General features: G+C 57.5%; 2 protein-coding genes across 3 annotated transcripts in view; one reads left to right on the forward strand and one right to left on the reverse strand.

The window, feature by feature from the left end:
• Positions 1-1,452: 1,452 nt before the first annotated feature.
• On the reverse strand, positions 1,453-3,239 carry SSTR2 (somatostatin receptor 2). Its single transcript, XM_058852695.1, has 2 exons — positions 3,088-3,239; positions 1,453-2,634 (listed from the first exon to the last, which is right to left on the reverse strand). Exon 2 carries the CDS (start codon positions 2,571-2,573, stop codon positions 1,458-1,460), a length of 1,116 nt encoding a protein of 371 aa, XP_058708678.1. The 5' UTR covers positions 2,574-2,634; positions 3,088-3,239; the 3' UTR covers positions 1,453-1,457.
• Positions 3,240-8,762: 5,523 nt separating this feature from the next.
• SLC39A11 (solute carrier family 39 member 11) overlaps positions 8,763-24,476 on the forward strand; it is a 61,888-nt gene continuing 46,174 nt past the window's right edge. For both annotated transcript variants that reach the window (XM_058852526.1, XM_058852527.1), the window contains exons 1-4: positions 8,763-8,818; positions 9,761-9,874; positions 10,808-10,846; positions 14,735-14,893. In XM_058852526.1, coding sequence (XP_058708509.1) covers positions 9,767-9,874; positions 10,808-10,846; positions 14,735-14,893 — 306 coding nt within the window. In that variant the 5' untranslated portion in view covers positions 8,763-8,818; positions 9,761-9,766. The remainder of the gene's footprint in view (positions 8,819-9,760; positions 9,875-10,807; positions 10,847-14,734; positions 14,894-24,476) is intronic.

Here is a 24,476-nt window from a genome sequence, read left to right on the forward strand (position 1 = left end):
GCCGCTCGGGTGCTCGGGCAGGAAACCGGCACTTCTCCCTCTCCCCTGGGCTTTCCCTGGAGCTCCCTGGAGCCCTGACCCTCAGCCCCGGGGTTCTGCTGAGCTGGGAGGGCGGCCAGGGGCAGGGACAGGGACAGGGACAGGGACAGGGACAGGGACAGGGACAGGGGCAGGGACAGGGACAGGGACAGGGACAGGGACAGGGACAGGGGCAGGGACAGGGACAGGGACAGGGACAGGGACAGAGCCGAGCGCTTCGCAACAGTCTTGGGAAGCCAAATAGAGCGGATGTGGGGCCAGCCCTGCCACCCCTCCCACAGTGCAGGATCCAGGGGATGGATCCCTGCTGCCCTTCCTCATACCGAGCTGCTGGGAGCCCTGAGCTCTGCTCTGCCCGCTCCCTTCGGCTCGGACAAGGGTGGGCACCGAGCCCCCGGCACCCCCGTTCCCGTTCCCATCCTCTCCACCGGCCCTGCCTCCGGCGTGACTTGCCTGGAAGGAGCAGGGAGGAGTAACCCGAGCCATCCTCGCAGCCGTGGCCGGACAAACCCCGAGCTCAGGCGGGCGCAGGAGCCGCTGGCAGCACCAGGTGCCCGTGCCAGGTTTCTCCAGCGAGTCACCGCTGCTCGAACGCTTCCAAGGATTTCCCAGCAGGGAGCGGAGCGCTGGAGCCGCGGGTGCCCGGAGCAGCGGTCCCGGCTGCCGGCGCACCGCGGGACCGGGAGATGCGGGCGGTGGGAGGGGCGGCGGCTGCCGGGGAGGGAAAAAGGGGGAAATTCTCCATCCGAGGAGAAAATCTGCGGGCAGGTGAGGCCGCTGCAGGAGCAGCGCAAGGGCTCTGCAGCAGCGGGACACGGCAGGGCTGGAGGAGGCAGGCTGAGGTCAGAGGAGCTGCTGCGGGGGCAGAGCTGCCTCCCGTGGGGATGTCACCTCCGTGCTGGCGTGTCCCCTCCGGGCGGGGCGGCTGCGGCAGTCACACAGCACCGGGAGGCTGCGGGGCACGCGGCGGAGCGAGGAACATCCCAGGGAAAATGCAATCCCAAATAATCCCGGTGTCCTCGGCAGGGAGATCCCGCCAGGTCGGCGCGTCCCCTGCTGTCACACACCTGCGGCTCCTCCTGAGGTCCCCTGCGTGTCCAGGTGCACCCATCCGCCGGCCCCGAGGGTGGCACGGGGGACCCTGCAGAGCCCCCCCGGCCCAGCCGTGCCCACGGTGGCACTTCGGTGTCCAAACGCGCTGCGCCGCCCTGAGCCGTCTTTGTTTTCCTGGCGAGGCAGCTCCTCCTGACCCGTATCCTTCCCAGCACTCCGACAGGAGCCAGCAGAGGATCCCCGAGGCCACCGGGTGCTCCCAGCCGTCCCCTCGGGTGCCATTCCTGCCCTGACCCCGCGGTGCCACCCCCGTGCTGCAGTCGGGAGAGAGGAGGGGCGCAGGCAGGACGAAGCCCGCTGGCCCCTCAGATGCTCGTCTGCAGGTCACCGTTGAGCAGGGTCCTCTGCGTCTCCGTGGTCTCGTTGAGCCGGGATTTGTCCTGCTTGCTGTCGCTGCGGTCGGCCTCGTCCATGCCGCTGACCTTCACCAGGCACAGCACGTTCTGAAAGCTCTTCTTGAAGTTGTCGGAGAGGAAGGCGTAGAGGATGGGGTTGGCACAGCTGTTGGCGTAGCTGAGGACCACCACGAAGTCGAACATGCCCTTGAGGACGGGCGTGGGCACGATCATGACGGACACGGAGGAGACGTTGAAGATGTAGAAGGGGAGCCAGCAGAAGATGAAGACGGCGACCACGATGGACACCATCCTGGTGACTTTCTTCTCCGACTTTTTCCTCTTGGAGGAGCCCACCCTGATGCCCGAGGACTTGACTTTGATGATGATGAACAGGTAGCAAAGGCAGATAATGGTGAGAGGCACCAGGAAGCCCAGGATGAAGGCGTAGATGATGAATCCCGTGTACCAGGCGCCCGACTCTCCCGGCCAGATGATGGTGCAGCTACTCCTGCCATGGTTGTGCTGCACCCCGGCGTAAATCATGATGGGCATGATCACCAGCAGGGAGACGCCCCAAACGGCCACGTTGATCATTTTGGCTGTCCTGGGCCGCCTCCACTTGGCAGATTTGATGGGATGGACGACAGCCAGGTACCGGTCAACGCTCATAACCGTCAGGCAGAAGATACTGGTGAACTGGTTGATGCCATCCACCGTCATGACGATCCTGCAGAGGGCTTTGCCGAAGGGCCAGTGCACCAGGGCCACCTGCATGGCCAGGAAGGGCAGCCCCAGCATGAAGAGCTCGTCTGCGATGGCCAGGTTGAGGATGTAGATGTTGGTGATGGTTTTCATCTTGGCGTAGCGGAGGATGACGTAGATGACCAGCGTGTTCCCGCACAGGCCGATGATGCACACCACGAAGTAGATGAAGGTGAGGATGGCGTTGCTGGTCAGGTCGAAGTGCTGGCCCGTGGCATTCTGGGAGGTGTTGGTGGGCGCCTCCAGGGAGAAGTTGTCGAAGGGGGACGCCGGGGAGAACCAGAAGGCGGTGGCATTGGGCAGCTCGAACTCCAGCTCCATGGTTCTGCCGCTCCCTGGGCACTGCAGGCTCAGAGGAGCCGAGATGTCATCTTCCCTGGCTCTGGGGAGAGAGGAGAAGATTCTAGAAATCAGGGAGTAAATAGAAACGAAGGGATTCCTGGGGAGGATGTGTCCATCCTGCTGCCAAGCTCAGCGGGAGAGAGGCTCCCTGCAAGGGGTGTTCCCACCCCAGCTCCCCACGTCCCCTCCTGGAGCAGCCTGCCCGAGCACACCACAGCTCCTCCTGGCTCTGCCGATCCCGGAGCCTCTGCGACTCCACAAATCCAATCCGTGCGTCCCGGTGGGTGCGACTGATGCCCGGGAGGACCGAGGGAAAAAAAAACCTCCTCCTCTCTCGGCCGCTGGGCGGGTGCAGCCCCTTCCCTCCCCCCCGGCACCGGCACACCGAGCCCGGGCGGCTCCGGTGGGCGACGAACTCTCTGCGCGGAGCCCCCATCCCCGGTGCCGTGTCTCCGCCGCAGAGGGCACCGGGCGGTGCTGCCCCGCCGCTCACCTGCTCCCGCCGCCCGGCCCAGCCCGGCCCGGCCCGGCCCGGCGGGCACCGGGGAGGCTCCGGCAGCGCCGGTTCCCCGCTGGGCTCCGCTGGGTTCGGCTCCGCACGGCTCCGCACGGCTCCGCTCACCCGCTCCCGGCGCGGCTCCGCCGCTGGACCAGCGCACCGGCTGCGCCCCGCCCCGCACGGGGCGGCTCTGCGGGGCCGGGGCGGGGACAGCCCGCAGCGCCCGGAGCTTCCCCTCACTCACTGCCCACCCTGTCCTGCCCACCCTCCCTCACTGCCCACCCTGCAGAGCCCACCTTCCTCTCACTGCCCACCCTGTCCTGCCCACCCTCCCTCACTGCCCACCCTGCAGAGCCCACCCTGCAATGCCCACCTTCCCCTCACTGGCCACCCTGCAATGCCCACCCTGCGCTGCTCACCCTGCACTGCCCACCCTGTCCTGCCCACCCTATCCTGCCCACCTTCCCCTCACTGCCCACCCTGTCCTGCCCACCCTGCTCTGCCCACCTTGTCCTGCCCACCCTGCGCTGCCCACCCTGCCCGCTCTGCACACCGACCCCGCTGCTCTCCCACCCTGCTCTGCCCACCCTGCCTGCGTTCCCTTTCCTGCCGTGCCCACCCTGCCCCCAGCCCTGCCCACCCCGCTGTCCCGCAGCGTTTTGGGTGCAGCCGTGGCCTCAGCTTCTCCAGAGCCACCAGGAGATGGGCAGGGAGGTGGCAGCGTGGTGGCCACGCTGTGACCCCGCAGGAGGGTGACCCAAGAGGCTTCTGAGAGTCCCAAAGTCTCCCGGGAGCGCTGGAAATGCCTCGGCCCCAGGAGTTTGCATCTCGCCTCCACAGCCAAGCCAGGGCAGGTCCTTGCTGGTCCTCCCATCTGGGAGAGGCTGGAAGGTGATGCCGAAATATTTGGGGTCTCTGGGGACTTGTGCAGTACAGGTGGCTCCTGCCACAGCCTCTCCCTGCAGGGGAAAGACCAAAAAGGAGAGGTTTGGGGCAGATAACCTCTGCTCTGGTTTATTTGGGATCTCGAGAGCAATTAAATTATCTCCATTCCTGCCCCTCTTTCCATCCCTTGTCCAGGAGACAATAGAGAGCAGGAAATTAAGAGTGACTGTGAACAAAGAGCCCCGCGCTGACGCCGCCGAGTGCGGCGGGAGCTTCTCGTTTTCACTTCGCCATCCACTTCCCAAGGCGGATCTAAAGACACCAGGTCCTGGAGCAGCGGCAGAGTCGTTATCAGCCTCATTAATCTTTAGGAGGCAGGAAAAAGCTGCTTCTGCTGAAGCTGATGTAGGAATTAATGTCCCGGGAATGGAGGGAGGGGGTGAAGGAGATGCTCGGGAGTGAGGATCGGATCTCCGGGCTGCTGCCGCTGGGCCGTCCCGAGGAAGGGAAATCCCTGGCACCGGCCCCCCGTGCAGGGGAGGAGGGAGAACAGCCCAGGAGAGGGGTTTGGTGCCTTGTGACCTTTCCGGAGAGGTTTTATCCCCTCCTGGCTGGTTCCTGTGGCCAGGAGCGATGTGCACGGAGCAGCCACTCCCAGCGCTGCCTCGCTGAGTGTCCCCTTAGAACGGGGGACGCTGCCTCGTCCCTGCCTTGGGATCCTCGGCCACCAAGCCCTGGCACCGAGAGCAGCCCAGGGCTGCCAGGGGCCTCTCTCGGCCTGAGGGGATCCAGAGGGCTGGAGCAGCGAGGTAGGGAGAGCACGGGAGGGATCCCAGGGTGCTTCCAGCTGGCTGGAGCTGCCTGTGGAGCATCAGGGCTCCAGCCTCTCCCTGCCTTTCATTTCCACCTCATCGGGAAGCCGGGGCCGGGGAGCTGGGGGAATCCAGCCAGTTCAGCCTGGCTGAACCCAGATCTGATCTTCATTAAAAACCCCATAAAATTAATGAAACAACGGCCCGGTGGGTACTGAGGAGCTGATCTCCATCCAGGAGGAGGGCAGCAGCAGCTGGCTGAGTCAGGAAGCCATCCTTGAGCCTTTTGAGGGGATTCTTTTCCTTTTATTCCTCATTCTGCCCTGAATTAAAGCCTAGTGCAGAGTGTGTCCCTGGGTGGTCCCTGGTTCGGAGGGACGCTGTACCAGCAGCTGGTTTGGTGCTGGCAGATAAACTCCTCTTTGTCCTTTTGCCTGGGAAGCATCCACTGCGCTGAAAAGCAATTTACTGGCAGGGCTGGAGAGAGGAGGAACACCCAGCCCCTTCCCACACAGCCGAAATAACCCCTGGGAGAGGAGCACGGGGGTTACGTGACCACAGAGAGGCTTTAAAAGCCCTTCCAAGTTTTCTGCCATTTCCATTCCCAGCCGTTCCTGGGAGTCCCTGTGGAAAACGGCGCCGTCGACCCCTGTCCTGGAAATGAGTGTTGTAAGGAGCTGGGGCTGGGATGCCAACGGAGGGGTAGGGTGAGCTGGCCTTTCTCCTGGATCCGTGGGCTGCAGGAGGGAGATCTCCGGCGCTTTGCAGGAATGAGGGAGGCTGTGCTGGGCTGGGCTGTGAGGGGGTGCAGCTGCTGCTCCCCGGCTGGCAGGAGGGGAAGGATTTGCTCCCGCGTGCAGCCAGCCCGAGGATCCCTGAGGATCTGCCCTCAGAGGGACCCTGCTGGCCCCAGTGGCCGTGGGGACAAGGCCAGCACAGGCAGGGGTGACCGCGGTGTTTCTGCCCCGGGGACACTCGGGCTGGCGCTGCCCTTTCCCTGCCTTTTCCCTTCCCAGCTCCAGCCCCGGTGGCTCTGCTGGTTCCTGCCTGGAGGCGGCCTGGCCGCGTTTCAGGGATGCCCGGGCTGGGGGGAGGCTTCGCTTTCTGCTAATTAGCCAGACAAACAGTCTGGGCCATGTCCCCGCACCCCGAGGCGCGGCAGGACCCGGCTGGTGGCTGCCAGATCTAATCGGGAACGTCTGCAGCGCTGATGGATGGCGCGGGAGAGGCGCCCGCGCCTTCACCTGCGCCCGCAGCAGCCTCCAGAGCTGCATCCCGGGATCCAGGGCAGCATCCAGAGCTGCATCCCGGGATCCAGGGCAGCATCCAGAGATCCGGGATCCAGGGCAGCATCCAGAGATCCGGGATCCAGGGCAGCATCCAGAGCTGCATCCCGGCATCCAGGGCAGCATCCAGAGCTGCATCCCGGGATCCAGGGCAGCATCCACATCCCGGGATCCAGGGCAGCATCCAGACCCCGGGATCCAGGGCAGCATCCACATCCCGGGATCCAGGGCAGCATCCAGAGATCCGGGATCCAGGGCAGCATCCAGAGCTGCATCCCGGGATCCAGGGCAGCATCCAGAGCTGCATCCCGGGATCTAGGGCAGCATCCACATCCCGGGATCCAGGGCAGGATCCACACCCAGGGATCCAGGGCAGCATCCAGAGATCCGGGATCCAGGGCAGCATCCAGAGCTGAATCCCGGGATCCAGGGCAGCATCCAGACCCCGGGATCCAGGGCAGCATCCAGACCCCGGGATCCAGGGCAGCATCCACATCCCGGGATCCAGGGCAGGATCCACATCCCGGGATCCAGGGCAGGATCCACATCCCGGGATCCAGGGCAGCATCCAAATCCCGGGATCCAGGGCAGCATCCAGACCCCGGGATCCAGGGCAGCATCCAGACCCCGGGATCCAGGGCAGCATCCACATCCCGGGATCCAGGGCAGCATCCCCATCCCGGGATCCAGGGCAGGATCCAGACCCAGGGCAGGATCCCCATCCAGGGCAGCATCCCCACCCCTGAATCCAGCGCTCCCCGCACCCCCGGCGGTCTCCCCTCCACACCCCGCTCCAGCTCCTGCTCCTTCCAGACCTCCCCACGGGTTGTTCCTCCCTCCTCTCCCTTCCTCCCCCTCTCTCCCCGCCGTTATTTGCCTCTCTAATTGGTTTATTGATCTCTGGAGGGGCCGGGGCAGCTCGCGTTCGCTGTGAATCATATCCCGGGCACTAATGAGCCTTTGGCAGCCTCGGCCCGAGATCCCGGCTGCTGCCTGCGCTCGTCCCCGCTGTGCCCGGCTCCTTGGAGGCTCCTGCGCATTAAATGGGGGCTGAGCAGGCTGCCTGTGGCAGCCGGGCTTTGTTCCAGCTGGAAATGTCGCGCCTGGTGACAGCACGCTCTGATCCGATCCGCTCGGAGCAGCTGCTGGAGCCCCCCCAGCCCCGAGGAGGGTCCCGAGGGCAGGGGACAGGGATGAGAGCGTCCCTGTGTGCCCTGTGACAAACAGGTGACCTCAGCCTGCGGCGTGGGGCCGTGACCCCGGCTGGCCCTGGCTCTGCCCTGTCCTTGGGGACATCCTTGATGTCCTCATTGCCCGTCTCGCCGTCCAGGCTGGCTCCAGCCGCCGCCCCAGCCTGACACAGATGGATTCGGGTTGGGAAAGAGCCCGGCCGTGAGCCCAGCGTGCACGGAGGGGACACTGCAGGGACACTGCAGGGACACAGCGCCCGCTCCCAGGGACATCCGCAGCCCTGCTCAGGGTGTGCCTCTCTGCCCCACACGGTTTTGTGGAAAAGAATCCCAAAGGATTTGGGTCCCGGCTGCCCCGCGGATCCCTGGAGCTGCCCTTTGTAAGGTCTTGGCCACCTCCATGGGAGGTGGCACCGGGTTTGTGTCACTTTTGGTGTTTAAAGTGAGTTTTTGGGGCTCAGGGTCTCCTCCTTCCCTTCCCTGCTGGAACAGGCAGGGCCCGGGGGGGAGCTGCCAGCGCTGCTGTGCAGGGCTGTGACACCAGGACAGTCACATCTGTGACACTGCGGGGACAGGGCTGTGACACCAGGACAGTCACATCTGTGACACTGCGGGGACAGGGCTGTGACACTGCGGGGACAGGGCTGTGACACTGCGGGGACAGACAGGGCTGTGACACTGCGGGGACAGGGCTGTGACACCAGGACAGTCACATCTGTGACACTGCGGGGACAGACAGGGCTGTGACACTGAGGGGACAGGGCTGTGACACTGCGGGGACAGACAGGGCTGTGACACCAGGACAGACACATCTGTGACACTGCGGGGACAGACAGGGCTGTGACACTGCGGGGACAGTCACATCTGTGACACTGCGGTGTCCCTGCACACACAAGTGACACTGGGGACGGGAGGTGTGAGTTGATTTTGCTGACGCTCCTGCATCACCGTGGCTGTCCCCAACGCCACCCACATGTCCCCAGGCAGGGCCATCGCTGCCAGCCGTGTCCCCAGGGCCAGCCCTGCTGTGTCACCAGCTGTCCCCAGCTGTCCCCAGCCCTGCCAGCACCGCCGGCCGGGGGTCCCCGGGGTGAGCTCGGTGTGTCTGTCCCCGTGTCCCTCCTAGCTGGCACCTGCATCTGGCCCTGGCAGTTAATGAGCGCCGCCGCAATTACAGCGCCAGGCTGATTAAATATTAAATGAGGGAGCTTTCAAGCGGCCCTGACCTCTCCCAGCTGGGGCAGCGGGGGCTGATCAAAGGCTGTGTCACATAAACTCATAAAGACGTGTCCTTCTGCCACCCCCTGCTCCTTCTGGGGCGGCACAGGAGGGGACAGTGACAGTGACAGTGACGGTGACAGCGCCGCCTTGTCGCGCCCGCCCGCGCCGCCCGCCCGCCTCGCTTTGTGACCGGCGCGCCAACGCCAACCGCAGAGCCGCGGGCGGCCCGCCCCCGCCGCGCTCCCATTGGCTGAGAGCCCCGGGGGGCGGGGCCAGCCCGCAGACACGTGTGCGCACCCGGAAGTGGCGGCGGGACCGGCCCGGGGCTGCGGTACGGGGAGAACCGGGACCGGGACCGGGACCGGGACTGGGACTGGGACTGTTCTAGCACCGGCCACGGCCTCCAGCTGTGAGGGGGCACCGCTCCCGAGCTCCCGGTTTGCGGGTGCCGGGGGTCGTGGAACCGGCCAGGGCATCTTGGGGGGGAACGTTTGGGGGGTTTGGGGGTCCTGGGATGGGTAAGGGGCTCCGGGGGTCCAGGTTTGGGTTGTTCAGGGCTCCTGGGATATGTCAGGATCTCCGGGGATCCAGGTTTGGGGGGTTCAGAGCTCCTGGGACAGGCCAGGGGGTTCAGGATTGGGGGGTCCGGGGGTCCTGGGGCTGGCCCTGGGGGTCCCGGTTCGGGGGGTTCGGGGGTCCGGCGGCCTCAGGTGAGGGAGGTTTGGGGATCCTGGCACCGGCCGGGGGTTCCAGGTTTGGAGGATTCTGTGGCCCTGGGCCCGGGGCTGTGGAGCTGCCGGTGTAGGGTTGGATTTGGGGGATTTGTGGGGTGTGTTTATTACTGATATTCCATATTCCTATTTCATATTCCATTTCCGCGTGAATCGGTAGATCCCCGTGTGTGTGATTTATTTACACACAGAGCTGTGGGTGCAGGGATGTGTTCTCAGTTCACCCATCCCCGTTCCCCTGGCACTGCTCATTCCCTGTCCCTGGGGTCTGCTCCCCTTTCCCGAGCTGCAGGGCATGGCAGGATCTTCCACAGCAGCAAAACCGGCCTGGGGGCACAAAAAGGGGTCTGGGCAGGGTCTGAGCCCCAAAATCCCGCTGGGGTTGTGCTGGGTCCGGGTGAGCTCGGCTTGGATTGCAGAGGGGGGGACAGAGGAGTTTAGGGGGGGTTGATGGAGCTGGCTCTGATCCCTGTGCTGCAGAGGGGTTCGGGTGGGATTTGGGGATTCTCTGGCTCTTCTCCTGAGGCTGCTGCTGTCTCCAGGTCAGCATGATCCCGGGACTGGGGCCGGTGCTGCAGGCGGTGCTGGGGACGTTGCTCACCTGGGGACTGACGGCAGCAGGGTCAGCGCTGGTGTTCGTGTTCTCCAGCGGGCAGGTGAGCCCTGGGATGGGCTCCTGAGCCCTGGGATGGGCTTCTGAGCCCTGGGGTGGGCTCCTGAGCCCTGGGATGGGCTTCTGAGCCCTGGGGTGGGCTCCTGAGCCCTGGGATGGGCTCCTGAGCCCTGGGATCCTCTCCTGAGCCCTGGGATGGGCTCCCGAGCCCTGGGGATCCTCTCCTGAGCCCTGGGATCCTCTCCTGAGCCCTGGGATCCTCTTCTGAGCTCTGGGATCCTCTCCTGAGCCCTGGGATCCCACAGGATCCAGACCCGAGGGCTGTGCCCTGCTCATGGCTGGGTTTGGCTCCCAGCTTTGAGGAGATGAAAATCCGGCTCCTTTCCCAACACACAGGAGGGGAAGGAAATCAAATTGCAGAGCCTGGGCTGTGGAATGTGCTCCTGGGGCTGTGTGCTGGGAACAGCAGCTCCCCTGCTCTAACCTGGTTTTGCTGCTGCGTTTCCAGGGCAGGATTTGGGTCAGTCCGTGCTCAGAACGAGCAAAGTGCTGAGCTTTAAGTCATCCTGGATCCAGAATTAGAGAGCCCCCCTTGCCTGGGTGTTCCAAATGGCCCAGATGGATTTATTATTTATGCCTTGGTCCTGTGATGATTTATTCAGGGGGTGGCTGTGAAGTGAAGCTCCCTTGGGAGGGGTAAAAATCCTGCCCTGGGCTGGGCAGGGGCAGCTCCCGCTGTCCCAGGCTGCTCCAAACCCCTCCAGCCTGGCCTTGGGCACTGCCAGGGATCCACAGCTGCTCTGGGCACCCTGTGCCAGCTGGAATTCCTTCCCAAAATCCCACCTGACCCCGTCCTCTGGCAGTGGGAAGCCGTTCCCTCTTGTCCACAATCCCTCTCCAGCCTGGTGACCCCTCTCCCATCTCTCAGTGGTTTCAGCAGGAGTTCAAGGTGTTTGTGTTTGTTTTTCTTTTCCAGAGGCGGATCCTGGATGGGAGCTTGGGCTTTGCTGCGGGGGTGAGTGCATCCTCCTCCTCCTCCTCCTCCTCCTCCTCCTCCTCCTCCTCCTCCTCCTCCTCCTCCTCCCGCTGTGTTCTCTGCCCCTCCACGCCCGGTTTGGCTGCCCAGTGGAGTCAGAATCCCTTGGATAATTCCCCGGGGCCAGGGAAGGGCTCTGGCTCCGTCTGCTCCTGCCCTGGTTGCTCCTGGGGAGGGTGGAGGTGGCAGCAGCACCAGCACCAGCCCCCCGAGCTGCCCACGCCTCTCTGGGGTGAAACTCCCCTGGTTCCTCGGGATTCTGAGCAGCTCCTGGAGCGATGGAGGGATGGAGATGGGCTGGGGGATGCTGTTTGTGCTTCCCCATGGATGCTTTCAGCCCCGGGGAGGAGAGGGAAGAGAGAGCTGCAGCTGCATGGGAAATCTGGGACACGAGGCAGCTTTTCCTAAAGGAAAACCTGGAAATGTGGGGCCTGGGATTGTGTAGGGGCTTGGGAATGTGCATTGAGCAGGTGGGGCCTCATCCAGACTCCTTAAATCACCTTTGTTTCCCTCCTTAAAGACCGAGTCCATCCTTTGAGTCCATTATTATTTTTTTATTATTATTTTTTTTGCCCCAGCAGGTGCTGGGGGTGTGCTCTGGAGGGAGCTGCCCCTTCCCACCTGTGCTGGGAGCCCTGGGCTGTGCCAGGTGCCCTGGCTGTGTCCTGGGGGTGCCAGGAGCTGGGTTTGCTCAGCCCTGGGATCCTCAGGCTGTGTTTCCTGCAGGAACCCCAGCGGGATCAGGATTTGCTGTCCTTGCTGTGGCCACCACGTCACCCTGCCAGCAGCTCTGAGTCACCCCTGCCTGGCCCAGGTGTGGCTCAGGAAGCAGAACTCCTGCAAACATTTGCTTTTCCCTGGGCTCTCCCAGCTGGCAGCGAGAGGAGGGAATTGTTCCTGGGGTGCCTGGAGGGGACAGCGAGGGAGCTCTGCTGGCACCAGCATCCCCCTGAGTTTCAGTTTCCCCAGATGGGTCTCCATCTTTTCTCTGCCTGAAAGGATTTAACAACAAATTTAAAGGATTTAATTTAAGGAGCCTTTTCCTCCCCTCTTTTTCCTGGTGTTTGGTGGCTTCACAAGAAATCCCTGGAGGAGAAATCAGCTCCTGCCCCAGCCCTGTGGGGAGAGGGATGGTGGGAGCTGCCCTCACCCACTGGAGCTGGGCTGGCTCTTCACCCTCCTGCCAAACATTTCCCTGCTCTGGGAGCTGCAGAAATCCGGGATGAATTCCCAAAGTCCGTGCCACGGCTGAGGGGATGCTCAGGGGACCCCAGGGAGGGTGGCCTGGGCTGCAGAGCGTGGTTTGGGAGCCTGGGAGCTGATCTGGGCTGAGCTGGGAGCATCCTGCTGGATCCTGCTGTCCCTGCCCATCCTGGCTCTGCCTTTTCCCTGCCTCAGTTCCCTCTCTGGAGCTCCCAGATAATCCAGGCTTTTGCATGCAGGAGGCTGCGAGGTGATGTGTTTCCATAGAGACAAAGCTTTGCTTGCTGGGGCATCTGATGTGAAATTCTGCTTTTTCTCTTAAATCTTGATATCCTTAAATGAGATTTTTTTTTATTATTATTATTATTTTATTTTTTTTCCCCAGCAGTTCCCTGTGGTGCTGCAGGGCTGGGCTCAGACACCAGCAGGAACAAACACCTGCAGCCCCATTCCCCTGCAGCTTTTCCTCTGGCTGAGCTGGAGTTTGGATTTTCAGATCAGGAAATCACCTCAACCCTCCCCAGGCACACTGGGATGGAATATTCCCATAAATATAATAGAAATAAATAATATAATATATAGTATATAATATATAATATATAATATATAATACATAACATATAATATAAAATATATAATATATAATAATATTTTATATGTAATATAATATAATATAATGTAATATAATATTATAATATAATATAATATAATATAATATAATATAATATAATATAATATAATATAATATAATATAATATAATAATGTATATTTATAATATATACTATAAATATAATATAATAATATAATTATTATATAATTATATTTAATATAATCTAATAAATTATATATTATATATTGTATATTGTGTATTATATATTATATAAATAAAGAATATAAATATATATATAATATAAATAAATAATATAAATAAAAATAAAATAAACCAGGAATCCACAGGGCTCTGCTGAGCCTGCTCCTCATTGCTGGAGCCTTGATGAAGCCAAGTGGAAAAGTTTGGCAAGGAAAGAGCCCTGCCAGTGTCTCACCTTCCACCTGCCCTTCCCATCCCCTTTTCCCAGATTTCTTCTCCTTCTCATCCCAGGGATCCCACAGGAGCCTTCCTGCTTTAATGAGGGATTGGGTGTGAGGATTTATTCTGGATTTGGGCTGAGCTGGGGCACTGCTGCATCCCTGGGTTTGGAGGGAGCTGAGGAGAGTTTGGAGCCCAGAATTTTGGGGATTCCTGGAGTGAATCCCTGTGGGAGGAGCTGCCCAGCCCTGGGAGAGGTGTCTGGAGGGATTCCCAGCGCAGTGAGGGAGTGGAGCTGGATTCATTTCCCTTGGTTGGTTTTTTTGTCCCAGGGAAGGGTTTGGGCTCCCCCAGTGCTGCTTTGGCTAACTCAGCTTAGCTGGGTTCACTTTCTGCTCCCACCCCTCTGTGTTTCCCCACTGCTGCTGGGTTTGTGGCATTGGTGCCCCTTTGGAGGCACAAGGCTGTGAAAATGCCCCAAATCCCCAGCAGGAGCAGGGGGTCCCTGGCTCAGTGGGGCTGGAGCGAGGGGAAGGGTGGAAAATCCTTTATTGATTTGGCTTTATTGATCCAGGGGTTTTTCCTCTTTCATTCCTGTCACCAGGGTCCTCCTCCCTGGCTGGGCCATCCCAGAGCTTTGGGATCTGTGTGAATTTGCCATTAAATGGGGTTGTTGGCAGAGCTGCTCCTGTTTTTGGGAGCTCTGGCACTGCCCTGAGCTCGCTGCTCCCGGCAATCCCGCACCCCTAAATCCCAGCCGAGCTCAGGGATGGGCTGGGGGGAAGCTGAAGGCTCCTGGTGGGTCCCTTGCAGCTTGGGATGTTCTGTCAATCCATGACAACGACTCCCAGCACCTGGGTTTAGGGATTAAAGCTGGAATAAATGGCTTTTCCTTCACCTTGGGCTGGCTCAGAGCTGTGGCATCACCTCCCCTGGATCCTGTGCCTTGGGTGCTGCCAGGATCTGGAGGCTGAGCTCTGTCAGGGCTCTGTTTGCCGTGGGGAAAATGATATCTTAACATGAGCTGACAACATAATTCTCCAGAGCCTTTCCCTCTTGCCTGTGTTTCCACGTTGGGGTGTGTGGTTGTTTTTTAAAGGAGGTGGCATTTGAAATATGAGGTTTGACAGCCGTGCTTAAGCCTGACATGACAAGCCTCGTTCCTCTTACTCACAGCGAGCTCAGATTTACACAGCCCCCCAGGGACTGGTGTCTGCAGCACAGGCAGCTCCTTCCTCCCCTCCTGAGCACGGGCTGGGGATGGCAGAGGCTGCTCAGAGCCCTCGTGCTGGGCAGCAGCTCCTCCTCTGTGCCTTTGGCTTGGAAATTGGGAAGGAATTGTTCTCTGGAAGTGTCCCAGGTTGGATGGGGTAGAGGAAGGTGTCCCTGCCCATGGTGGCACTGGATGAGCTTTAAGGTCTTTTCCAGCCCAAGCCATTCTGGGATTCTGAGCATCCTGCAAGGGGAACTTCCTGAGAGTTGTGGGAACTTTCCCCCAGCATCCCCCTGCCAGAGCCCAGATCCTCACCTGGCATCGCTTCGCTCCTTCCCACTGCGTCCTGCTCCTGCATCCTTTGGAATTTCAGCTTCCCTTGTGTCCCCTGGGGTCTCACCACTCCCCTTCTGTCCCCAGGTCATGCTGGCAGCGTCCTACTGGTCCCTGCTGGCCCCAGCCATCGAGATGGCCGAGGAATCCGGCACCTTCGGAGCCTTCTCCTTCTTCCCGGTGGCTGCGGGCTTTGCCCTGGGAGCAGCGTTCGTGTACGGGGCTGACCTGCTCATGCCAGTGCTGGTGAGTGGGAATTCCAGTCTGGGAGCTCATCCCAGTGCTGGTGAGTGGGAATTCTGTGCCTGGGAGCTCATCCCAGGGCTGCTGAGAGGGAATTCCAGTCTGGGAGCTCATCCCAGGGCTGCTGAGTGGGAATTCCAGTCTGGGAGCTCATGCCAGTGCTGGTGAGTGGGAATTCCAGTCTGGGAGCTCATCCCAGTGCTGCTGAGTGGGAATTCCAGTCTGGGAGCTCATCCCAGTGCTGCTGAGTGGGAATTCCATCCTGGGAGCTCATCCCAGAGCTGCTGAGTGGGAATTCCATGTGGAGCTCGGTGAGGGGATTTTATCCCAAAATAGTGCAGCTGCTGTGTTTTCCTTCTGGAAAAGGAGCTGTCCCTGTGCTGGGGTTCATTTCCATGTGGATAACCACCCTGCCAGGGCCTGTTTGATCCAAACCCTGCTTTTCCTCCCCCTGGAGACCTTGGGAAGGGTCAGGAGAGCTGGCAGAGAGTGGTGGGGCTGTGCTCAGGAGCAGGAACAGCTCCTGGAGCTGGGCAGAGCCTTCAGGATGGGATTTTTTGGGAAGAGAGCAGAGGTCACGGGGGATGCTGTGAGGGAAACACGGGCAGAGGTTGAAGCTGAGTGTGTCAAAGTGAAAAACAAAGTTTGGAGGAGCTTGAGCCGTGCCTGGGCTGGGAACGTGGCTCTGGAGCCCTCTCCCTTCCTGGGGAGCCCAGAGCGAGGTTTTGGGAATCCCTCCCATCCCGGCCTGTGGATGCTCCTGGGGCAGCAGGAAGGAGTCTCAGAGCTGCTCAGGGATCATTCCCAGCCTGGCACAGCTCCAGGCTGGATAACAGCGACCTCTAAAAGCTTTTATGGACTCCTCATCTTGCTCCAGCAGCAGCGGGAAGGGTTTTCCAGCTGGGACATCCCGGGGTTTGCTGGTGGCAGAGGGAGGGTTAATGATGCCGAGCAGCTGGAGCATTACATTCCTCACCAAAGGCAGATCTCATCTCTGACATCTTCATCTTGGCCTTTTCCCCGTGTTTGTTCATCCTCCAGCTGAGGAGGAGATGCTGGTGGAGATCCTGGAGGGCACAACCAGATCCCAGGGTTTGTTTTGCCAAATCTCCTGGCACGGAGCCTCCTGATTTTTTTCCTTAAATTATTTTTTTTTCCCCCATTTTTCCTTTCAGCTGATGTTTGAGGAGGGTTTGGGTGCAGCTGATGGGGCTGTGTGAGCCTTTCCTAAAAAGGGTCGTGGCTGGGTGCCTTCACTGCCAAACCCAAAGCCTCCGAGGGAAAGTTTACTTAAAAATTCAGAGCAGCAGGTCTCTGATGGCTCAGCAGCTATTTTGGGTCTACTGAAAGGCATAAGAACGCTGGAATTAAGTGTTATTATTCTCATCCCTCAAATCTGTCGTGCAGCTCTGCTGACTCGGCTGGGTTTTGTTGGTTTTTTGGTTTTTTGGTGTTTTCCTGCTCTGTTCTCCCCCTTCCCGGGGCAGTGTCCCAGAGGATTCCTCCAGGCCTTTCAGGCAGTCCCTGGCTGCTTTTGCTCCTGGATTTTTGTGTGCAGGGGGAAGTGGAAGCGTTGGGAGCGTGGTGGAGTCCCCATCCCTGCGTTGTGTGCGTGTGGCACTCGGGGACACGGGGACCTGGTGGCACTCGGTGCTCTCAGGGGCCTTTCCCACCCTCAGTTCCCTGGGAGCTGCCCTTGTCTCGGAGCTGCTGAATTCCCAGGAGCTGTCCTGGTGTTCCTGTGGAATTCTGAGGGTTTGGGGGGTGCTTTGGCTGCTTCCAGGAGCTCCCTGGCTCCTGCTTTTTGCTTTGAGGCAGGAATTCCCTGCTGGGACTGGGGCAGGAGCAGGGACAGGGAGGAATCCTGGTGGGAGCTGCCCCAGCCCCACCTCAGCTCCTGCTCTTCCCACTCCTCTGCCTGACTCTGCTGCCATCATTATTAATTAGGATAATGAGGCTAAATCAGCCTCATCCCCTCTCCCGCCAGGCTGGATTCTCCTCAGGAATCTCTGTCTGTGCAGGGAGGAGCTCCATCCTTCCATCCATCCATCCATCCATCCATCCATCCATCCATCCATCCATCATCCATCATCCATCCATCATCCATCCATCATCCATCCATCATCCATCCATCCATCCATCATCCATCATCCATCATCCATCATCCATCCATCCATCCATCCATCCATCCATCCATCCATCATCCATCCATCCATCCATCCATCCATCCATCCATCCATCCATCATCCATCCATCATCCATCATCCATCCATCCATCATCCATCATCCATCCATCCATCATCCATCCATCCATCCATCATCCATCCATCATCCATCATCCATCCATCATTCATCCATCCATCATCCATCCATCATCCATCCATCCATCATCCATCCATCATCCATCATCCATCCATCATCCATCCATCATCCATCCATCATCCATCCATCATCCATCATCCATCCATCATCCATCATCCATCATCCATCCATCATCCATCCATCATCCATCCATCCATCATCCATCATCCATCCATCCATCCATCCATCCATCCATCCATCCATCCATCCATCCATCATCCATCCATCATCCATCATCCATCCATCATCCATCCATCCACCCATCCATCATCCATCCATCCATCCATCCATCATCCATCCATCCATCCATCATCCATCCATCCATCATCCATCATCCATCATCCATCCATCATCCATCATCCATCCATCCATCCATCCATCATCCATCATCCATCCATCCATCCATCCATCATCCATCCATCCATCCATCATCCATCCATCCATCATCCATCATCCATCCATCCATCCATCATCCATCCATCCATCCATCATCCATCCATCCATCATCCATCCATCATCCATCATCCATCCATCATCCATCCATCCACCCATCCATCATCCATCATCCATCCATCCATCCATCCATCCATCCATCATCCATCCATCCATCATCCATCATCCATCCATCATCCATCCATCATCCATCCATCCATCCATCCATCCATCCATCCATCCATCCATCCATCCATCCATCATCCATCATCCATCCATCATCCATCATCCATCATCCATCATCCATCCATCATCCATCCATCCATCCATCATCCATCATCCATCCATCATCCATCATCCATCCATCCATCCATCCATCATCCATCCATCATCCATCCATCCATCCATCATCCATCCATCCATCCATCATCCATCCATCCATCCATCCATCCATCCATCCATCCATCCATCATCCATCCATCCATCATCCATCATCCATCCATCATCCATCATCCATCCATCCATCCATCATCCATCATCCATCCATCCATCATCCATCCATCATCCATCCATCATCCATCCATCATCCATCATCCATCCATCCATCATCCATCATCCATCCATCATCCATCATCCATCATCCATCATCCATCATCCATCCATCATCCATCCATCATCCATCCATCCATCCATCCATCCATCCATCCATCCATCCATCCATCATCCATCCATCATCCATCCATCCATCCATCCATCCATCCATCCATCCATCCATCCATCATCCATCCATCATCCATCATCCATCATCCATCCATCATCCATCATCCATCATCCATCATCCATCATCCATCCATCATCCATCCATCCATCCATCCATCATCCATCCATCATCCATCCATCCATCCATCCATCCATCATCCATCATCCATCCATCATCCATCATCCATCCATCATCCATCCATCATCCATCATCCATCCATCCATCATCCATCATCCATCATCCATCATCCATCCATCATCCATCATCCATCATCCATCATCCATCATCCATCCATCATCCATCCATCCATCCATCCATCATCCATCCATCATCCATCCATCCATCCATCCATCCATCATCCATCATCCATCCATCATCCATCATCCATCCATCATCCATCCATCATCCATCCATCATCCATCATCCATCATCCATCCATCATCCATCCATCATCCATCATCCATCCATCATCCATCATCCATCCATCCATCCATCCATCATCCATCATCCATCATCCATCCATCATCCATCATCCATCCATCCATCATCCATCCATCCATCCATCATCCCTCATCCATCCATCCATCCATCATCCATCATCCATCCATCATCCATCCATCCATCCATCATCCATCCATCCATCATCCATCCATCATCCATCATCCATCCATCCATCATCCATCCATCCATCCATCATCCCTCATCCATCCATCCATCCATCATCCATCATCCATCCATCATCCATCCATCCATCCATCATCCATCCATCATCCATCCATCATCCATCATCCATCCATCATCCATCCATCATCCATCCATCCATCCATCCATCCATCCATCCATCCATCCATCATCCATCCATCCATCCATCCATCCATCATCCATCATCCATCCATCATCCATCATCCATCCCTCTCCTCTGGGTTCCCATGTTTGCTGGGTTCCGTGGCTCTCCCCTGGGAGCAGGCAGAGGCTGCAGGAGCAGCAGGAGTTAATGAATAATCCATGGAAAGAGCTGCAGGGCCATCACTCAGCTCTAACCAGAGCCTGCCAATACTTGGGGTGTAAAAGATGATGGGGGAGGGAGGGTTTGGAGCCAGGCCTGCAATTCCAGCCTGGAAATACCATCTCCATTGGATTTGATATTTTTTTTCCTTGTCTGCTGGGTACAGCTTTGGTGTTTTTTTTGCTCCTGAGTGCAGAGGAAATCAATAAAGCCTCGTGTGATGGGCAGAGCATTCCTTGGATTTAAACAAACAGCAGCTAAAGTGCCTTTTAAAAGCCTTTAGTGGTGGGGTTGGTGTTTATTCCTCACCCCAAAGAACCAGCACAGCCAAAATCCCTCTCTGGCCTGGTGTCTCCCAGCTGTCCTGGGAATGATTCAGGCTCTGAGCTTTCCCTGAGCAGGGTGAGGATCTGCAGCTCCTCAGGATGCTCCTGCTGGGAGCTGCATCCCCTTCACCCCCTCCAAACAGAATCCCTCGGTGCTCCTGCCCTTTTCTGGCTGTGCAGGTCACGGCTGGAGGCTCTTTGGGAATGTGGTTTGGGACTGGATGCTTTGCACTGTGAATTTTGGGCTATTTTGGACAAGAGCTCCATAAACAGCCCCGAGGATCCTCTCCTGTCCCGTGATGAATGTGCCTTCAGGATGAATATTTTGCATTCTAAATCCATGCAAGTCCCTTTTTGGGAGGGAAAGCTGGGAATTGTGCATGGCTGAGGCTGCAGGAGGAGGAGGAGGAGGAGGAGGAAGGAGCATCAAGGTGTAGCTGCACACTCTTTAAAATTGCAATTTTTTCCCTCGGGGCTAAGCTGGATTAGACCATGGGGAGCATCTTTTGTTTTTGGGGGAGAGGGAGCACTAGGAAGTGATTCCTGGTAAATTCCTGCATTTTGGGAGGAATTTCTTCCTGGAAAGGGCGTCAGGCACTGGAGGGGTTGGGGTGCCCATCCCTGGAGGTGCCCAAAGACAGCTGGAGGTGGCACTCAGAGCTCTGGGCTGGGAATCGGGCACAGCCGGGACTTTGAGGTCTTGGAGGGCTTTCCCAGCCTCAGGAACTCCGGGATTTTGGGATTCTCCACCTGGAGGGACGAGGGAGGTGGTCGGGTGCCCATCCCTGGGATCCTCCTGTCCATGCTGCCACCTCCAGAGCTGGGGAGCTGTTCCTGCCTGTCCCCCTCCTGCTTCGGATGGATTCATCCTTCCAGAGGGCAGGACTGGATGGATTCATCCTTCCAGAGGGCAGGACTGGATGGATTCATCCTTCCAGAGGGCAGGATTGGATGGATTCATCCTTCCAGGGGGCAGGATTGGAATGATTTCATCCTTCCAGAGGGCAGGATTGGATGGATTCATCCTTCCAGGGGGCAGGATTGGATGGATTCATCCTTCCAGGGGGCAGGATTGGATGGATTCATCCTTCCAGGGGGCAGGATTGGATGGATTCATCCTTCCAGGGGCCAGGATTGGATGGATTCATCCTTCCAGGGGGCAGGATTGGAATGATTTCATCCTTCCCGGGGTCAGGAAGAACGTGGAGAACGTGCTGGGCACCGATAATTTATCACCAGCTCCAGATTCCTCCAATGCAATTTTCCCATTCCTGCGGGATGTGCCCGGCTCGTTCCCATTTTAATTCGCTTTTTCCTGTTCTGCTGGGACTCCTGGGAAGTTAATTAGCTGCACATCCTCATTGCCGGGGTAGGTGGAGGGCTCTCAGCCCAGGGCCTGTGGATTTTCTGCTTTGTTAAGTCCTGGAGTGGTGCTGCAGGAGCTTTTCCCTCCTGGAGGGGGAGGATGGAGCTCCCAGCCTGGCTCCTGCATTCCTGCTTTGCTCGGATTTCCTTTGCTCAGGGCAGAATAAACAGCAGCCCTCGTGTTTGTTTGGTTTTGTGGAGCCCTGGCCCTTTTCCACAGGCTGGGGGAGGAAGGAGGGATCCGGCTCTGAGGATCAAGGAAGAGAAACTCAGTTTTTTCTGGGGAATGTGGCAATGCCTTCCATTGGGAGCCATCATTCCCTTCCATCTCTGAGCAAACCAGAGTTTCCTGGGGTTTTATTAATTTATCAATTAACCCCAGCCCAGAGATCCACGTGGGATTGATCCCTGTCTCCTGTCCCAGGTGGGATTTCAGCCATGAAAATCCCTGCTGCTGAGCACCAACCCCACCCATGGCATCCTCTGAAAGGCTCAGAAACCCCAAAGGTTTCTTTCCAATCCCTTTCTCCGTGGGATCCATGGAAAACCTGGCTGCTTCCCACCCCTGCCCTGCCCCCGTGCAGCTTTTTAGTGCTTGAAATCCAGTGGTGGCTGAATAGGTTGGAATTATTTGCCCAAAAAATAAAAACCAACCCCACAAAAAATCCTAATTATCCTAATTTCTACCAAAGCATTTCATTTTATTAATGGAGGTAAAGGCTTATTTACTGCCGCAGTGCAATTTGTCAGCTGCTCTTAATTAGAAATCTCTCTCATTAATGCACCAAGCATTCCATAAAAACATTATTTGGGAAGGCCCAGAGCTGGAGCTGCAGAGCTCCTTGGTCCTGAGGGGGGGTTAAATTCCCTCCCACCCTGCTCAGGTTTAGGGGATCTGGGGGGGAAACAAAAATCCCTCTGGGAAAAAAAGCAGGAGAAAATCTGGATTAATCCTTCATCCCAGGAGCTGCTGCTCTGGACTGAGCTCCCTCCATCGTTCCCTTCCCCATCCTGAGCCTCTTTTCCCCCTGGAGCAGGAATTGCTGGGAAGGCTCCTGATATTCCATGGGCTGGGAAGGCTCCTGATATTCCATGGGCTGGGAAGGCTCCTGATATTCCATGGGCTGGGAAGGCTCCTGATATTCCATGGGCTGGGAAGGCTGCTGATATTCCATGGGCTGGGAAGGCTCCTGATATTCCATGGGCTGGGAAGGCTCCTGATATTCCATGGGCTGGGAAGGCTCCTGGTATTCCATGGGCTTTTCCCTGCTCCTGATATTCCATGGGCTGGGAGGGCTCCTGATATTCCATGGGCTGGGAAGGCTCCTGGTATTCCATGGGCTTTTCCCTGCTCCTGGCTCATCCTGTGCTGCCTGCAGGTTGGTTTGTGTTTGGGGCTGGCTCAGAAGTGGAAAAGAGGAGAAGTTTCCCACGAGGAAGAGCACAAAAGGATCTCCTGCATCCCCTCCTCTGCCTCCTGCCCCCGCCCCTGTTTATCCGGGTGCTCCGGGTGCTCCCCCAGATGTTCTCTGATCTCCCAACGTGCCTTTGAATTTGCTCAAAGCACAACCCCAAATTAATTCCTCCACGGTGAAAAGCAAACCTGCCATTAAAATGTCAGGGAAAAAGCAGCAGGAGAGGCTTGGCTGGGGGGGGAAGGCAGGGAGAGGGAAGCTGGAAAACCATCCCCAGGGCTCTGGAGCTGCAGGATAAACTCTGTGTGCTCCCAGGGAGGGCATTCCCCAGGGAATCAGCATTCCCAAGGGAGGATTCACCATTCCCAGGGGATGCTGAGCAGCTGCTCTCGGCTCCTGCCTGCTGCTCGGGGCTGTGAACCAGCTCTGCTTTTAATCCAGTGGGATTCTGATTTATTTTGTTTTCCCTGTTGTGCCTTTTAACGGCTTGAGAGGAAAACACTGCTGGGAAATTTGGGGAGGAAAAAAAGGAATTTCCTCCCTGCTGAGGCTGTGGATGAAGCTCCTCTGGGTGGGAGCCCAGGGGTGTCTGTCTGTCCTTTGTCCCACAGGGGACACGAGGCTGGGCTGGCCTGGCTGTGTCCTCTGGGCTCTCAGGGTGGGAAAAGCCCTGAGCTGGGCTTTGCTGTCCCCCCAGGCTGCTCTGGGTCCCCTTGCACCTGGAGAGGATCCCAAAGGAAAGGAATTCATCCCTGGAAGTGTCCAGGGCCAGCTGGGACAGGAGCTGCTCCTGTGGAAGGTGCCCATGGGGCAGGATGAGCTTTAAGGTCCTTCCACCCCAGACCATTCCATGATTCCGTGGGTTTGGCTTCTCCTTCCTGCTGCTGGGGAATTTCCTTGTCCCCTCTGTAACGAGGGACGGCGTTAATTGCACTCAGGGAGGAGAAGGAAGGGCAGATCCTGTGGATTTATTGGGAAAAGCCGGTGTCTCCGGGGATTTTGGTGCTCTTTGGTTCATTTTGGGCTGTGCAGGACGTGGAGAGGGGCAAAACCCCAGAAAATGCATCCTTGGGATGTGGGAGAAGGGGCTGGAGCTGCTGGCCCAGGGATGGCTGAGGATCCAGAGGAAGCCGTGTGTTAAAATAATGGAATTACAGGCGCTGCTGGCACGGTGTTGGCTCTTCATTTGAGGGCTGATGGATGTTGCTGAGCCCTGCTGAATCCTGCCACAGCTCCCACGGCACAAAGCTCGCCCTTCCCCAGCAATTCCCTGGGAAAAATCCTTCCCGAGGGAACTCCGGGCAGGAACGGGCTGGTGATTAAAGGTTGCTTTGTTTTTCCTCTCACCTCCTCTTTTCACCCTGTGGAAAATCCACGTGGGAAGGGGGCAGGGGGTGGGAAAAGGGGTGGAACTGCTCCCACTCAGGGTTTAATAAATGTGTGCAGAACGGCTGCTGTCGATCCCATCCGATTGCAAACAATTAAAATCTCAAATGAAAACCCCGGCGTTAACGCTGTGGGGCTGGCACAAACCTCAGTGCCACGTCCTGAGGAAAACACCCCGGGGAGAATCAACACCCCTCGAGGTCTGGAGCAGCCAAATCTCCTCCCAGCAAACAACTGGGAGCGGATCTCCATCCAAACTGGTTTCACCGAGCTCAAATTCCCCTCTCGGAGCGGTGAACCCGCTGAAAAAGGAATTTGCTGGCTGTGGTTTTTTCCAGGATTCCTGGTGGGAAGGAGGTTGGTGACAGGAAACTCCTGATGTTGCAGGGATGGGGTTTGTTTGCTGAAGAAATTGATGGGTTTTTTTTGGTTTATTTTGGCAAAATCAGGGAGAACATTCCTGTGCTTTTGTTTTTGTCATGACAGAGGTTATGTTCAGGATATTTTTTCCCCCTCATTTGCTTTTCCACACAGG

This window comes from Poecile atricapillus, chromosome 17 (genome assembly GCF_030490865.1).
Source record: "Poecile atricapillus isolate bPoeAtr1 chromosome 17, bPoeAtr1.hap1, whole genome shotgun sequence".
Taxonomy (NCBI): domain Eukaryota; kingdom Metazoa; phylum Chordata; class Aves; order Passeriformes; family Paridae; genus Poecile; species Poecile atricapillus.

Coding starts and splice junctions, on each gene's coding strand:
- SSTR2 (XM_058852695.1), bottom strand. CDS start 2,573: ATGGAGCTGGAGTTCGAGCTGCCCAATGCCACCGCCTTCTGGTTCTCC.